Source organism: Vipera berus (genome assembly GCF_964194415.1).
Source record: "Vipera berus genome assembly, chromosome: 3".
NCBI classification, from domain to species: domain Eukaryota; kingdom Metazoa; phylum Chordata; class Lepidosauria; order Squamata; family Viperidae; genus Vipera; species Vipera berus.
The window spans coordinates 215,069,445-215,084,941 of record NC_138204.1 but is presented as its reverse complement, the minus strand read 5'-3'; the positions used below and the strand labels follow the sequence as shown (position 1 = coordinate 215,084,941).

The window sequence follows — 15,497 nt, the reverse complement described above, 5'->3', positions numbered from 1 at the left end:
TTCAATACCCAGAATTCCTGAACCAGCCATGCTGACTCAGGAATTCTGGGAGTTGAAGTCCATAAGTCATAAAAGAGCCAAGGTTCCCTACCCCTGGACTAGACATACCCAATTACAGCAACTGTTCCTTATATGTTTTATCCCCCAGCCCCCTGATCATCCTTGTTTCTCTTCTCTGCCCTATTTCTAGAGTCTCAATATCTGTTTTATATAGTGAGGACCAAAGGTGGATGCAGGATTCCAAGTGTGGCTTTGTTGTTGTTAGCTGCGAAGTCGTGTCCGAGCCATCGCGACCCCATGGACCACGTTCTTCCAGGCCTTCCTGTCCTCTACCATCTTCTGGAGTCCATTTAAGCTCAGGCCTACTGCTTCAGTGACTCCATCCAGCCACCTCCTTCTCTGTCGTCCCCTTCTTCTCTTGCCCTCAACCTTTCCCAGCATGAGGCTCTTCTCCAGTGAGTCCTTCCTTCTCCTTAGGTGGCCAAAGTATTTGAGTTTCAGCTTCAGGATCTGGCCTTCTAAAGAGCAGTCAGGGTTGATCTCCTCTAGGACTGACTGGTTTGATCGCCTTGCAGTCCAAGGGACTCGCAGGAGTCTTCTCCAGCACCAGAGTTCAAAGGCTTCAATTCTTTGGCGCTCAATCTTTCTTATGGTCCAGCTTTCACTGCCATACATTGCAACTGAGAAGACCATAGCCTTGACTATACGCACTTTTGTTGACAGGGTGATCTCTCTGCTTTTTAGTGTGCTGTCTAGATTTGCCATGGCTTTCCTCCCCAGGAGCAAGCGTCTTTTAATTTCTTGGCTGCAGTCCCCATCTGCAGTGATTTTGGAGCCCAGGAAAATAAAATCTGTCACTACCTCCATTTCTTCCCCATCTATTTGCCAGGAATTGAAAGGGACGGATGCCATGATCTTGGTTTTCTTAATGTTAAGTTTCAACCCAAGTTTTGCACTCTTCTTCTTCACCCGCAACAAGAGGCTCTTTAGTTCTTCTTCACTTTCTGCCTTACCAAAGCATTATAAAGTCATATTAACACTTCACGTGATCTTGATTCTGTCCCTCTGTTGATGCAGCCTAGGATTGTGTTCTGTACCAGCCTGCTACCGGGCCTGCAGAAAAGGCAGGGACAACCCCTTTTACAAGAAGGCAAGAGGCTAGAACTAAGTGCCAAATTTATGGATACAAAAGCAAACAGAACAAGACACGAACCATGAAACAGGAGCTATTCAAGCGGTTGCCTTCAGCAAACCAGCCCTCCCACGCATTCCCCTTTTATACATTTCAGGGTGTGGCTTCTCTCTGCCTCCTTCCGAGGTGCCCCATTGCCTTCCTCTGTTTACTCCTGATTGACTGCCTCCTGTGTCGGGCGTCCTTGAACAGGGCCAGCTGTGGGTCATCTTCATCCACGCTGTCAGGCTCACACAGCTGGGTCTGCGTCGTGACCAGTTGGGAGGGGCCTGGCTGAGGGCTCTCATCAGCAAGCTCTCCAACCCCCTCAGCAACCTCTCCAACACCCCCCCCTCCTCCTCCTCCTCTGAATCGTCCGACCCACCCACTCTGGTGGCTCCCAGAGGGAGGGCGCTCTCTGTGGGCGTGCCTGACCTATGGAACCGTTTACTGGTTGAGCTCCAGATGGCTCCCGACCTTCGCTCCTTCCGACGCGACCTGAAAACCTATCTGTTTGAGCAATCCGGTCTGGTCTGACGGGTTCTGTTGTAATTTTTGTTTTAAGGTAATTTATCTTCTACATTAAAGATTTCAATATCTGTATTTGTGCATTTGATATTTATGTCACTGTTCACCGCCCTGAGTCCTTAGGGAGAAGGGCAGTATACAAATCAAATCAAATAAATAAATAAATAAATAAATAAATAAATAAACTGCCGAACCCACAGGCTGACCCTGAATCACAACAGATTGCGTTGGCTTTTTTGGCTGCTGCTGCTGCATACAGCTGGCTCATATTGAAGGGATTGTCCACTAGGACTGCGAGATCCCTCTCACAGTTGCTACTATTGAGCACCTATACTATACCTGTGCATTTGGTTTTTCTTGCCTAAATGTATAGTCTTATTTATTTCCCCCCACAATTGAATGTCATTTTGTCAGATAGCACCAAGTGTTCAAGTCTGTCACGATCCTTCTGTATTTTGAGCCACACCTCTTCAAGTCACCAAGGTTGTGTAACCTTTTGGGGCACCATGATGCTCTACCAAAATAAGGGGGTTTCTTGCAAAGCTACTTTTTAATTCTGCTCCTGTGTTGAGAGTAGAGATGCAACTTTCTGTTCTTCTGTGATCTGTGTGCAGGCAACATCTAAGATGGAGAATGACCAGATCCCAGATGCAGAGAAAACAAGCCAACGTGAAATTTCTTTACCCAGTTGGTCCTTGACTTACAGCCATTCATTTAGGGACCATTCCAAGTTAAAACAGGACGTATGACTTGACCTCTCACTAACAATCATTGCTGAATCCCTATGGTCACGTGATCAAAATCTGGGCAATTTATAACCAGCATGAATTAGGATGCAACGTATTTTCATATATGGTGGACTTGTAAAAGGGTTAAAGCATTTTGGATTAAAATTTGGTGGAATATGCAAAAAATATTCAAGAAAAGGATAAAGTTTTGTCCGCAATTGTTTTTACTGGGCATTATCACAGATACTACTGTTGTGGACACTAAGTTGATGTTGAATTTAATTACAGCAGCGAGACTTTTAGTAGCGCAATATTGGAAGAAGGAAGAACTGCCGACTATAGAAGAATGGACTTTAAAAGTTTCCAATTTGGCGGAAATGGCAAAGATTTCAGCGTATTTGAAAGACCAATCGCAACAGAGATACATTGTGGAATGGAGGAGATGGATTGATTATATTCAGAATAAATATGGGACTAAAAAGTTTCACTTAGCATTTGAATAAGTAGTGGATTTACTGTATATGATGTATAACTAGCTTGTAGTTATTTTATTAAGAGTTAAAGTGCAATAGAATTTAATATTTTATTGTTGTTTGCATATTTTAGATTATGTTTGTTTGTATTTTTATACCCTGTATTTAGCTCTGGGAAGTCGGGGAGGGGGGAGGGGAGGGGAGGGAGGGGTTGGGGAGAGGGGAGGGGGAGGAGGGGAGGGGAGAGTTGGGGAGGTTTGGGGAGAGGGGAGGGGGAGGGGAGGGGTTTTGTCTTTTAAAAAATGTACTGTAAAACTTTTCAATAAAAATAAATAAATAACCAGCATGAATTTAGGATGGTTTTGGATCACATGATCTCCATTTGTGATCTTCCCAGCTGGCTTCCTACAAACAAAGTCAATGGGGGAAGCTGGATTCGCTTAACAACTGCTTCATTCACTTAAGAACGACAGGGATTGCTTTAACAACTGTGGTAAAATGGGTTACAACTGTCTTAAAAACTGCCTGGCTTAGCAACGGAAATGTTGGGCAGTCAGTTGTGGTTATAAGTACAAGCAAAGTCAACGGGGGTTAATGCTTCATCCCCTTAACCGCAATGATTTCTTTGACCACTGTGGCAAAAAAAGGTTGCAAAATTGGGCGCAACCCACTTAATATCCGTTGTACTTAGCAACAGAAATTCTGGCCCCTAATTGTGGTTGTAAGATGAGAACTACCTGTATAGGCTTGGGCAAGACTGAGTTTTGAAGACACACTTGGTATCCTGAATTTCAAAGACACACACATAAAAATTTCCAGAAAACCTTTATTATGTTTTGATTTTGTCAACACAGTATATATAGACCTTGATGGTTGCAAATCAACACATTGAACCCCACAAATAAAAGCAAATATGTTTGTCCCAGGATAATGTTGCAAGATCCAACCTGGGTTGGTTCATGGTGGAGCCCATCTTCAGAGAACTTCTCTCTAACAGAGTGTGTGTTGTTCTGTGTGCAGTGTTTATGTGATGCCGGTTGTATGTGGATTTTTAGATGTTGATTGGGTGTATTGATGGCTGGCTATTAAGTGGTTGGATGTCATTTGCTAGTGTTGCCCAGTCCTCGCCTTCTAAGTACTTGATAAGCTGGTGGTAAATGAGTACTCCTATTGACCATCAAGGGGCCTGTTTTCCAGGCTTCAATCACTTCCCCAGCTGTTTTTGTGCCTGCTCGGCCAACAATCTTAGCTTATTGCCCCATCAATAAGTTATTCCTTTGAAAGCCCAGTTGAAGTAATTTCCCTAGCTGTTTTTGTGCCTGCTTGGCCAACAATCTAAGTAGCTGCAAAATTGAATGTGTCCTTGTTCATTGTAGTGTGAGGCTACTAGTGAGTTTGTGTCTCCTCGAAGAGTCAGACGAAGAGACAATGAACATGGACACAGATTCAATTTTGCAGCTTTTAAGATTGTTGGCCGAGCAGGGACAAAAACAGCCAGGGAAATTACTTCAACTGGGCTTCAAGGGAGGAACTTATTGATGGGGCAATAAGCTACTAAGATTGTTGGCCGAGCAGGCACAAAAAGAGCCAGGGAAATTACTTCAACTGGTCTTCAAAGGAGGTACTCAGAAGACTAAACTATCTGGTCCCAGCAACCGACCCGGATTTGGATCCTGCACAATTAACCCCACAATCTCCCAAGCAGGCCTAAAACTCAACTGCTCCTAACTTGGGAAGGTTAAGGTGATCACCTTTAAAAGATGCAAGTTGGCTGCCTGTGCAGGCAATGTTGCACCACAGCTCTGATTGCAGAACAGCGTTGCAAAAACTCTGATGAAAGTTCTAATGACAATTTATGCAACTTGCCCTTCTATGGAATTAGCATTTGGAAACGCAGTAAGATGAAGACACGGTCCTAGGAATGATGTTGGCGCCAGTTGACCCAGTGAGGTGTCTTTGCCAGTCCAAATCTAATTAAGTCTTCTATAGGTATCAGATCAAAAGTTTCTTTTTTTCCTTTCTTCAGACCTACAGCCTTCCATTCATTAGGGCTGATCTTGCTGTTCTTTCAGCCCACGGAATATGGTAAAAACCCATGATGAGGAAGTCCATCCAAGTCCTTTCTCAAACGATGTAAATTGTATGTCAGTCTTTGCATGATGAGATCATGATGGGTGTCCTTGACCCTCCTACCCCCTCCCCAGTCCCTTGGATACACATGATACAGTTATGAATAACATCTCTTTGGCTTTTTTCAGAAGAACAGGTGGCCCAACCATTTCTGAAGATGGCCCATCTTCCGCAGATCTGAAGAAACTTTCTACTTGATTTTGTTATTTGGCTGGAGTTCCTTCTTTAGCCTTTCGCTGCTGAGTTGGTTAGTTTTCAGCCAGGAGTGGACATCTTCGGGGATTTCAGGAGAGTCTATCTGCAATTAAAACACACAATCAAATCACACAAATTAATGGATGGAGGACCTAAACAGAGGCATGAAAAATTGGAGTCCAGGTGCTTCTCACTATTTGGGGAAATGTCCATGTTTTCCATAGAATTATCAGCTACTTGTAAGTTTCTTTCTTGGCGCCATTTTAGAGCTGGAATTTGCAACAAAGGAAAACAAGACTCCAGGGGTCTTGTTTGGAAGAACAGAAGCCAAGTAGAAACACTTACAAACACTCTTATCCCTTCCTTTCATTATAAAGGGGACATGGGGTTAGGGATCCAGCACCAAGTTCAAATCTACGGGTAGTGCTCAAGTTACGACGGACCTGAAAAAGGGGACATATACGACCCATATACAAATTTCTAGTGGCTGCACGTTGGGAGCTCAACAACACAACTGTGTGTAATTCACTTAACGACCACTGCAAAAACGTGCATAAAATCAGTTCCGTCACCAACCCATTTTACAACCATTACGCAGGTGCCATTATGGCTGTAACTTTGAGGACCATCTGTATAACATTCTAAGATTTTGTTAAAGGAAAAGTCTTCATCATGGTTCAGTCCAAGCCGGGAATAAAGAACATGGTGACTGCTTTAGAAAGAAGGTTGCAGTTTATTGAAGAGAAGAGCCAGACAGAAAGATGGCTATGGAAGAAAAGAAGAGTGAGCACATGTAGGGAGTGGGTTTTTATACCCTCTGGGGCTCTTGAGGTTGTTTCCTGTTCCTGTTTGAGGCTTTGTATTTCCTGTTTCATGTACTTTGACCTGAGTCTGAGTGTGCCCCTTTGGCATCGGTGGGTTAATGCTACCATGACCTGTCTTAGAGTTTGGGTGGGATATGTAGATTTTAGATGTCTCTGTCTTCCTAAGCTTTTAGCTGGGGGCCTCCAACCTTCCTGAATGGATTATTTACACCTGCATTTCTACAGAGCTGGTTTCTGCATGGGGGAGGGAGACTTGGGGCTATTAAGAAAAACTGGGCATGCTTTTATGCCTCTTTAAGATCCTTTGAGGAAATATAATACTCTGCCCTTTTAATATTTCCTTCTCGGGGGGGGGCGGGGGGGGCTGACTTTCCACAATTTAAATACAGAATTATGGTTTGAAATTACCAAAGGGGGTGAAAGGAGAAGAGGAAGAAGAAGAAGAAGAAGAAGAAGAAGAAGAAGAAGAAGAAGAAGAAGAAGAAGAAGAAGAAGAAGAAGAAGAAGAAGAAGAAGAAGAAGAAGAAGAAGAGGATGAGGAGGAGGAGGAGGAGGAGGAGGAGGAAAAAATGCAGATGCTGCACTCTTAGATTGCATCCATGAGTTTTGTTATGAAATGCTACATCAAATATAACCAAAAAGTCTCATAAAGAATAACATCTTTAAAGTAACAGAAATGCAGTAAGCTTGCAGTAAGTTAAGTACCATCAAAAGTTCTCTCTCGCTATCTATCATCTGTCCATCTGCCACTCTATTTTTCTCTCTCTTATCTATCTATCATCTATCTATCTATCTATCTATCTATCTATCTATCTATCTATCTATCTATCTATCTATCCATTGCAAGACTCACAATGAAAAAAATGAAAGGAGGAATTTATCAAGGCCCAAGCTTTCGCTTAGAATGAGTGAAGAAAACACACCGTGCAAAGTTTAAATGATAAAGAATTTTATATGCAGGGAATTTAGAATATTTTGCGTAATGAGGTTTGAGAAATATACCCGAAGGCATAGTGCTTTTTCCCAGGCATGATTCAGGGAAAGAGATAATTTACACTGCAACCAAGCGTCTTCATGTTCTTCATTTCATGAGACAAATGCGTTCTCAGGAGAATTCATACTGTACTTTGTGGGTTAGCTAATCCATATACTATTAACTCTCTTGTTCTTGTAACTTTTAATTGGCTGAAATGGTGCGCCATAAAGCAGCAATTTTAAACCAAGGGTCCTCAACCCTAATTTGCAGAATGCATCCCAAATCTGGGCTATTTTCAAGGCATCTCTGAATGTATCCAGGTCCCCACCCCCCACCAATATATTAATATATTAGAAATAGTATGTTAGGAGTTCCCATCTGTGTTGAAAGCATTAAGGATTGCAGTAAGAAAATATTTCTGCATTGATGACCCAATGAGTCGTGGATTGTCTAGTAACCACCAAGGAACAAGTGGCCTTTTTAGAGAAGGCATAAAAATGTCCAGAAATTGTCCTTTCTCTCACCTCTCCTTTCTCTCTCTCTCTCTCCCCTCTTCCCTCACTCCTCTCCCTCTTTTCTCTCTCCTCACTCCTCTCCTTTTGCCCTCTCTGTCCTCTCTCTGTGTGTCCTCTCTCTCTTCCCTCTCTTCTTCCTCTGCCCCCCTCTCTCTCCCCCTCTCTCTCACCTCTCTCTCCCCCCTTTGTCCTCTCTCTCCTCTCTCCCCCCACTCCTTTCTTTCTGTCCTCTCTCTCTCCCCTCTCTCCCTCCTCTGCCCCTCTCTCCTGCCTCTCTACTCTCTCTCCCCCCTCTCTCCCCCCTTTGTCCTCTCTCTCCTCTCTCCCCCACTCCTTTCTTTCTGTCCTCTCTCTCTCCCCTCTCTCCCTCCTCTACCCCTCTCTCCTGCCTCTCTACTCTCTCTCCCCCCTCTCTCCCCCCTTTGTCCTTTCTCTCCCAAACTCCTTTCTTTCTGTCCTCTCTCTCTCTCCCCTCTCTCCCTCCTCTGCCCCTCTCTCCTGCCTCTCTACTCTCTCTCCCCCCTCTCTCCCCCCTTTGTCCTCTCTCTCCTCTCTCCCCCACTCCTTTCTTTCTGTCCTCTCTCTCTCCCCTCTCTCCCTCCTCTGCCCCTCTCTCCTGCCTCTCTACTCTCTCTCCCCCCTCTCTCCCCCCTTTGTCCTCTCTCTCCTCTCTCCCCCACTCCTTTCTTTCTGTCCTCTCTCTCTCCCCTCTCTCCCTCCTCTGCCCCTCTCTCCTGCCTCTCTACTCTCTCTCACCTCTCTCCCCCCTTTGTCCTTTCTCTCCCAAACTCCTTTCTTTCTGTCCTCTCTCTCTCTCCCCTCTCTCCCTCCTCTGCCCCTCTCTCCTGCCTCTCTGCTAAGCTTGTAAGCCGCCCTGAGTCTTCGGAGAAGGGCGGGATATAAATGGAATTAAAATAAATAAAAAAATACTCTCTCTCCCCTCTCTCCCCCCTTTGTCCTCTCTCTCCCCCTCTCCTTTCTTTCTGTCCTCTCTCTCTCCCCTCTCTCCCTCCTCTGCCCCTCTCCTTTTCCCCTCTCTGTATCCTCTCTCTCCCCCCTCTCTCCTCCTTTCCTTCTCCCCTTTATCTTTTAGGAAGCAGGTGAAAACCTCCTTCTATTGGGAAACCAGTTTGGAAGATAGAAGCAGCTTTTTTTTTTTTGAGGGTTCATGTTTTCCACATTTTGGATCTGATTCAGGTTTTTTTTGTATAGAATTCTTAGCTGCCAAAAATTCTTTTGAGCAAGTAGCATGCAAATACACACCTGCATACTTGACTACAAATAAACCATTCCTTTCCTAATGCTTAACCCTTGATGGCCTATTTTCTAGGAAAGAATTCTGCATTTGTCTCTGCCTTCCCCTTCTTTCCATGTCAGGGTTAGATCCCAAGCTCTTTTGATCTTTCCCGTTTCCGCCTCCTCTTTCTCCAAGTCAGGAACGGACGTGACCTTAGGAAAAGAGTTTTCAGAGATGCCTATCCGAGTTGGAGGAAGCAAAATGACAGGGTAACAGAGTTGAATGGGATCTTGGCGGTCTTCTACTCCAACCCATCCAAGTTGATGGCCTGTATGATGGAGAGGCACCCAGAGGTCACTCCTCACACCCCCCTCCCCTTTTCAATAGGTTTGGAAGCCTTACCTGCCTCCCGTAAAGAAGCTGGACGACTTCGCTTGGAGGCATGCCCGTCAGGCGATGGCGAGCCAGCAAAACGGCACAAACAAACCCATCTTGGCAACTGATAAACCGTTGCTCCAGGTAAAAAGAATGGTCGTCCCAGCCTAACATGCGCGTCCGGATGGCAAAGCGTTCCCCCAGTGTCAGCGACCGTCGGAAACGCCAAGAGGAGGCCACCAGCAGCGTAGTGTACTTATGGTTCCAGATGATCTGCAAGATTCCACAGCGGAACATGTACACATAGCGGCCAAAATCAGCCTCCCGGGCATAGCGGCCATTATTCATGTGGCCCACCCAGTCCAGATCGGAAGGCGAAACCCAGCTGTACATTAGTCCTTCTTCCAGCACTTTGGCTTTCGGGCCTGCAAATCTGTAACGAAAGTACACGAGCAAAAAGTAGAGTAGGTACCAAGCATCCAGGAAGGTGAAGCTGATGGCCACCCCAAGACAGAAAGCTGAGAAGAACATCAGCATCAACATATTGCAAAAAAAAAATATCAATTATCTGCCTTGGATGGGGAGACGTAGTTCAGATCCTGAGTTGGAGCTGCAAGCTGGAGGAGAGAAGTTCCACAGAGATGTTTCTCTCTGCTTCTGCTTTTTCTCCTGCTTGGTTTTGTCCTTGCTCTGCCTGAAGTGACCGGTCCATACATCTTCCGAGAACTTTTTTTTTCCCCCACTCTTCATTGGATCTCATGCAGAACTCCGCCTGCAGCTTCAACACTTCTTTAATGAAGCAAAAGACTGTCCTGATTGGCTTAAGCCAACGAGGCATTGCAATTTCTAATTAAAATGGTTGGCATTGCTACAAAGAGCTGTTTCTTCTGTTCTGCATATCTCAACATAGAATCGCAGGGCTGGAAAGAGACCTCAGAGGTCCTCTAATCCAACCCTTTGCTGAGGGTAGAAGACCTTATAACATTCTGGTTAAATGGTTGTCCAGTTTATTTTTGAAAACTTCCAGTGATGGAGCACCCACAACTCCAGGAGGCAAGCTATTCTATTGATTGATTGCTCTCACAGTCAGGAAATTTCTCCTCACTTCTAGATTGTATCTCTTCCGCCCGTTTCTTCTTGTCCTGCCCTCAGGTGCTTTGGAGAATAAGTCAATCCTTTCTTGTCTGTGACAGCCCCCTGGTTGAAAAAAAAATCTTCATCAGGGTCCAGTCCAAGCCGGGAATAAACAGAAAAGAGCCTTGGTGGAGCAGTGGGCTAATGCCTCCTTAAGTAACACCAGCTGCCTGCAACTAGTGCAGGTTCGAGTCCCACCAGGCTCCAGGTTGACTCAGCCTTCCATCCTTCCCAGGTAGGTAAAATGAGGACCCAGATTGTTGGGGGCAATTAAGCTGACTTTGTAATAATGCCGCTTGGGGTGTGTGCGAAAGCCCTAATAAGCAGGCATATACATAGAATGAAGGCTACTGCTAAGCTTGTAAGCCACCCTGAGTCTTCGGAGAAGGGCGGGATATAAATGGAATTAAAATAAAAAAATAAAAAATGGAGACTGCTTTAGAAAGAATGTTGTAGCAGAACCACAAGACATGTGGCTCTGGAGCAGCTGACCACATGGTGCTTAGAGTGGTGGGGTTTTATACCTTCTTGGGCTTTTGTGCTTGGAGTTGTTCCTGTGGCATGAACTTTGACCTGAGCTTTTGAGTGTGCCTTTTTTTGGTATTCTGATGGTGGTGAATTAATCCTATTATGTCCTAAAGGTCATGTCCTGCTTCCCTGGGGCCGTGGCTGATGGGTATTGTCCTGTGTTGGAAGGGTGAGGGGTTGTTGGTTCTAGGGATCTTTGTCTTTCTAATCCCGTCAGCACCAAGCTTCCTGGCTCCAGTCTTTCTGAAAGGATGATCAAATCTGCATTTCTGCAGAGCTGGTTTCTGCTTGGGGCAGAGAGATTTGAGGTGGGAGTGGTTTCTGCCTAAGATTTTTTATTATTCCTTTGGGGAAATATATTCTGCTTTTTTTAAAAAAAAATATCCCCCAAATTATTTCCTTCTCTGGGAAGGGTTGCTGTCTTCCTACACCCTCAAGTACTGGAAGACAGCTATCATGCCCCCTCTACTACTACTCTTTGATAGACAAGATATCCCTAGCTCCCTCAACCGTGCATTATACGATTTAGCTGCCCTTATGCAGAGGTGGCTCAACCTGTATCCTTGAAAGCTTGCTTACCTGCAGTTCGGAACACCTCTCTCTGGGGGGGGGATTCCCAAATTAGAAAAAAAAGCTTCACCAGGACTGCAGCCTCAACAAATAATTATGGGTTTTCTGGGAAAGGAAACCTACATTCAGGCATAGCTTGGTTTCTGAGTCTTGGTTTCAGAATCCTGGGTTTGTGAAGAAAATAACACAATTCGTCGGACATTATGTTTTGGAAATTATGGGGGGGGGGGTTTCAACATCTCAAACAAACAGACAATCCTCAACTGGAAGAATGAAGTGCCTCATAGCAGAGAAGCTTTGTAGCCCAGGGCTGAACTGGGAGGCCCTTGGTGGTCTCTGAGCTGGGTGGTTTTCTTGTGGACAGTTTACGATGGGGTCATCATCTCTTTCTTTCTTTCTTTCTTTCTTTCTTTCTTTCTTTCTTTCTTTCTTTCTTTCTTTCTTTCTTTCTTTCTTTCTTTCCTTCCTTCCTTCCTTCCTTCCTTCCTTCCTTCCTTCCTTCCTTCTTTCTTTCTTCCTTCCTTCCTCATTTTCTTTCTCTCTAATTTTCTTTCTTTCTTTCTTTCTTTCTTTCTCTCTCTCTCTCTCTCTCTCTCTTTCTTTCTCTCTAATTTTCTTTTTCTTTCCTCCTTCCTTCCTTTCTTTCTCTCATTTTCTTTCTTTCTCTCATTTTTTCTCTCTTTTTCTTTCTTTCTTTCTTTCTTTCTTTCTTTCTTTCTTTCTTTCTTTCTTTCTTTCTTTCTTTCTTTCTTTCTTTCTTTCTTTTTCTTTCTTTCTTTCTTTCTTTCTTTCTTTCTTTCTTTCTTTCTTTCCTTCCTTCCTTTCTCATTTTCTTTCTCTCTAATTTTCTTTCTTTCTCTTTCTTTCTTTCTTTCTTTCTTTCTTTCTTTCTTTCTTTCTTTCTTTCTTTCTTTCTTTCCTCCTTCCTCTTTCTTTCTCTCTCTCTCTCTTTCTTTCTTTCTTTCTCTCTCTTTCTTTCTTTCTCTCATTTTCTTTCTTTATCTCTCATTTTCCGTTTCTTTCCTCCTTCCTTCCTTTCTTTCTCTCATTTTCTTTCTTTCTCTCATTTTTTCTCTCTCATTTTCTTTCTCATTTTCTTTCTTTCTTTCTCTTTCTTTCTTTCTCTATGTTCTTTCTTTCTCTCTCATTTTTTTTCTTTCTCATTTTCTTTTTCTTTCTCATTTCTTTCTTTCCCTTTTCTTTCTTTCTCTCATTTTTTCTTTCTTTCTCATTTTTTCTCTCATTTTCTTTCTCTCTCTCTCTCTCTCTCTCTCTCTCTCTCTCTCTCTCTCTCTCTCTCTCTCTCTCTCTCTCTCTCTCTCTCCTCTGTGTGTCCTAATTATGCTAAGCCTCCTTGTGGCTTAAGGTGGCTTTCATTAAGCCTCTTCCTATGTCCAGAGAGAAGGTAGGAAAATTGCCAACACACTCAGGATAAACCACAAGAAGCTTTAACAGGACAGCTGAACTTTGGCGACTGTACAGCTTTTAAAGAACAAGAGAGTTGGAAGGCACCTTGGAGGCCTTCTAGTCCAGCCCTCAGATCAAGCAGGAGACCCTATACCATTTCACTGACAGCTGGGGAATTCTGGGAGTTGAAGTCGACAGCGAGACTTGGTGGAGCAGTGGGCTAATGCCTCCTTAAGTAACACCAGCTGCCTGCAATTAGTGCAGGTTCGCGTCCCACCAGGCTCAAGGTTGACTCAGCCTTCCATCCTTCCCAGGTAGGTAAAATGAGGACCCAGATTGTTGGGGGCAATAAGCTGACTTTGTAATAATGCCGCTTGGGGGAGGCCGAAAGCCCTAATAAGCAGGCATATACATAGAATGAAGGCTACTGCTAAGCTTGTAAGCCGCCCTGAGTCTTCGGAGAAGGGCGGGATATAAATGGAATTAAAATTAAAAATCTTCCACATTGCCAAATTTGAAGAACACCGGTTTAAACGCTGAGTTGGAAAGATCTGCAATGGGACGAGGGCAAAATCTTGTAAGGCTGAGATGCAGCCTGGTCTGCGATGAAACAGAGAAGCAAGGAATGATGGGAATTTGCATATTAATTACACCACTGGAAAAAAAATGACACCAGTAGGCGTTTTTTGCACAAGCTCTGCAGGGCGTAACAGCTGACTGAGCTGCACCATTCAGCATATTATTATTCATTAGTAATACTGTTTATTAAATTTATTTGGCCGCCCAGCTTACCACAGGGAACTCTGCGTTGCCAATAAATCTGGATACGTGTTGTTATTTCCTCCAACACTTTCCACACAGGCGTGCGCACACACACACACACACACACACACACACACACACACACACACTGCTACAAGTAGTGACGGCCACAAGGGAACCCAAAATTTAAAAATACGTTTTACTGCCAGCCCAAATGTTGGAGGTGTGGTTGTGAGGATGCAACGTATTTTCATATATGGTGGACCTGTAAAAAGGTTAAAGCTTTTTGGATTAAAATCTGGTGGAATATGCAAAAGATATTTAAGAAAAGGATAAAGTTTTGTCCGCAATTGTTTTTACTGGGCATTATTACTGACACTACTGTTGTGGACACTAAGTTGATGTTGAATTTAATTACGGCAGCAAGACTTTTAGTAGCGCAATATTGGAAGAAGGAAGAACTGCCGACTATAGAAGAATGGACTTTAAAAGTTTCCAACCTGGCGGAAATGGCAAAGATTTCGGCGTATTTGAAAGACCATTCGCAACAGAGGTATATTCTGGAGTGGAAAAAATGGATTGAGTATATTCAGAATAAATATGGGACTAAAAAGTTTCATCTAGCATTTGAATAAGTATTGATGTGATATTTATATTGCTTGTAGTTATTTTATAAGAGTTAAAGTGCGATAGATTTAATAGCTTATTGTTGTTTGCATATGGTAGACTATGATTGTTTGTACTTTTATACCTTGTATTTAGCTCTGGGAAGTCGGGGAGGGGGGAGGGGGAGGGGAGGGAGGTGTTGGGGAGGGTTGGGGAGAGGGGAGGGGGTTGGGAGGGGTTTTGTTTTGTTAAAAAAGATGTATTGTAAAACTTTTCAATTTTTTTAAAAAAAGGGAACCCAAAATTTATGTTGCAAAGTGAGACGTTTGTTAAGCGAGTTTGCCCCACTTTGCGACTTTTCTCGCCACCCTTGCCAAGCGAATCGCCGCTGTTGTTAAGTTAGTCACACGGTCGTTAAAGGAATCGCGCTTCCCTGTTGACTCTGCTGGTCGCAGTAGGGGATCGTCACGGGACCCCGGGACTCGGCGACCGTCGTGAATATGAACCGGCTGCCCAGGGTCCGAATTTTGATTGTGTGACCACGAGGATGCTGCGACGGTGGTTTAAAACGGTGAAAAGCAGTTGTAAGGGGCGTCAGATTTTTCAGTGCCATTGTAATTTTGAACCGTCACTAAACGCGACTCACAATCATTCACTTGTGACGGTTTGAAGTTACAATGTCACTCAAAAAAATGGAACTTACGACCGTTTTTCACGCTTATGACCTTTGCAGCCTCCCTACAGTGACTTGATCAAAATTTGGGTGCTTGACAACTGACTCGTATTTATATATTTATATTTATATTTATTAAGGGACGCGGTGGCTCAGTGGGTTAGGACGCTGAGCTTGTCAATCAGAAGGTCGGCAGTTTGGCGGGTCGAATCCCGGGTGCCGCGTAGCAGAGTGAGCACCTGTTACTCGTCCCAGCTTCTGCCAACCTAGCAGTTCAAAAGCACGTAAAAATGCAAGTAGAAAAATAGGGACCACTACGGTGGGAAGGGAACAGCGTTCCGTGCGCCTTTGGCGTCTAGTCATGCCGGCCACATGACCACGGAGACGTCCTCGGACAAGCACTGGCTCTTCGGCTTTGAAACGGAGATGAGCACCGGCCCCTAGAGTCGGACTAGCACGCATGTGCGGGGAAACCTTTACCTTTTTACCTATTTATATTTATTAAATTTTTATACTGCCCTTCTCCTGAAGGACTCAGGGCGGTGTACAGGGCTTTATGATGCTTGTAGCACCGTGTGTGTGTGTGTGTGTGTATGTGTCATTATTTGTAACTTTCCCAACTGGCTTCTGACAAGCAAAGTCACAAATGACTTAGACAAGGGAAT

General features: G+C 44.1%; 1 protein-coding gene across 1 annotated transcript; it reads right to left on the bottom strand.

Moving 5' to 3' along the window:
* Positions 1-5,220: 5,220 nt before the first annotated feature.
* Positions 5,221-9,695, bottom strand: LOC308665549 (protein THEM6-like; the record flags this gene model as incomplete). The annotated part of the gene is made up of 2 exons (XM_081323609.1): positions 5,221-5,328; positions 9,180-9,695. The coding sequence occupies 2 exons, from the start codon at positions 9,693-9,695 to the stop codon at positions 5,221-5,223; spliced, it is 624 nt and encodes a 207-aa protein (XP_081179735.1).
* Between the last annotated feature and the right edge of the window lie 5,802 nt (positions 9,696-15,497).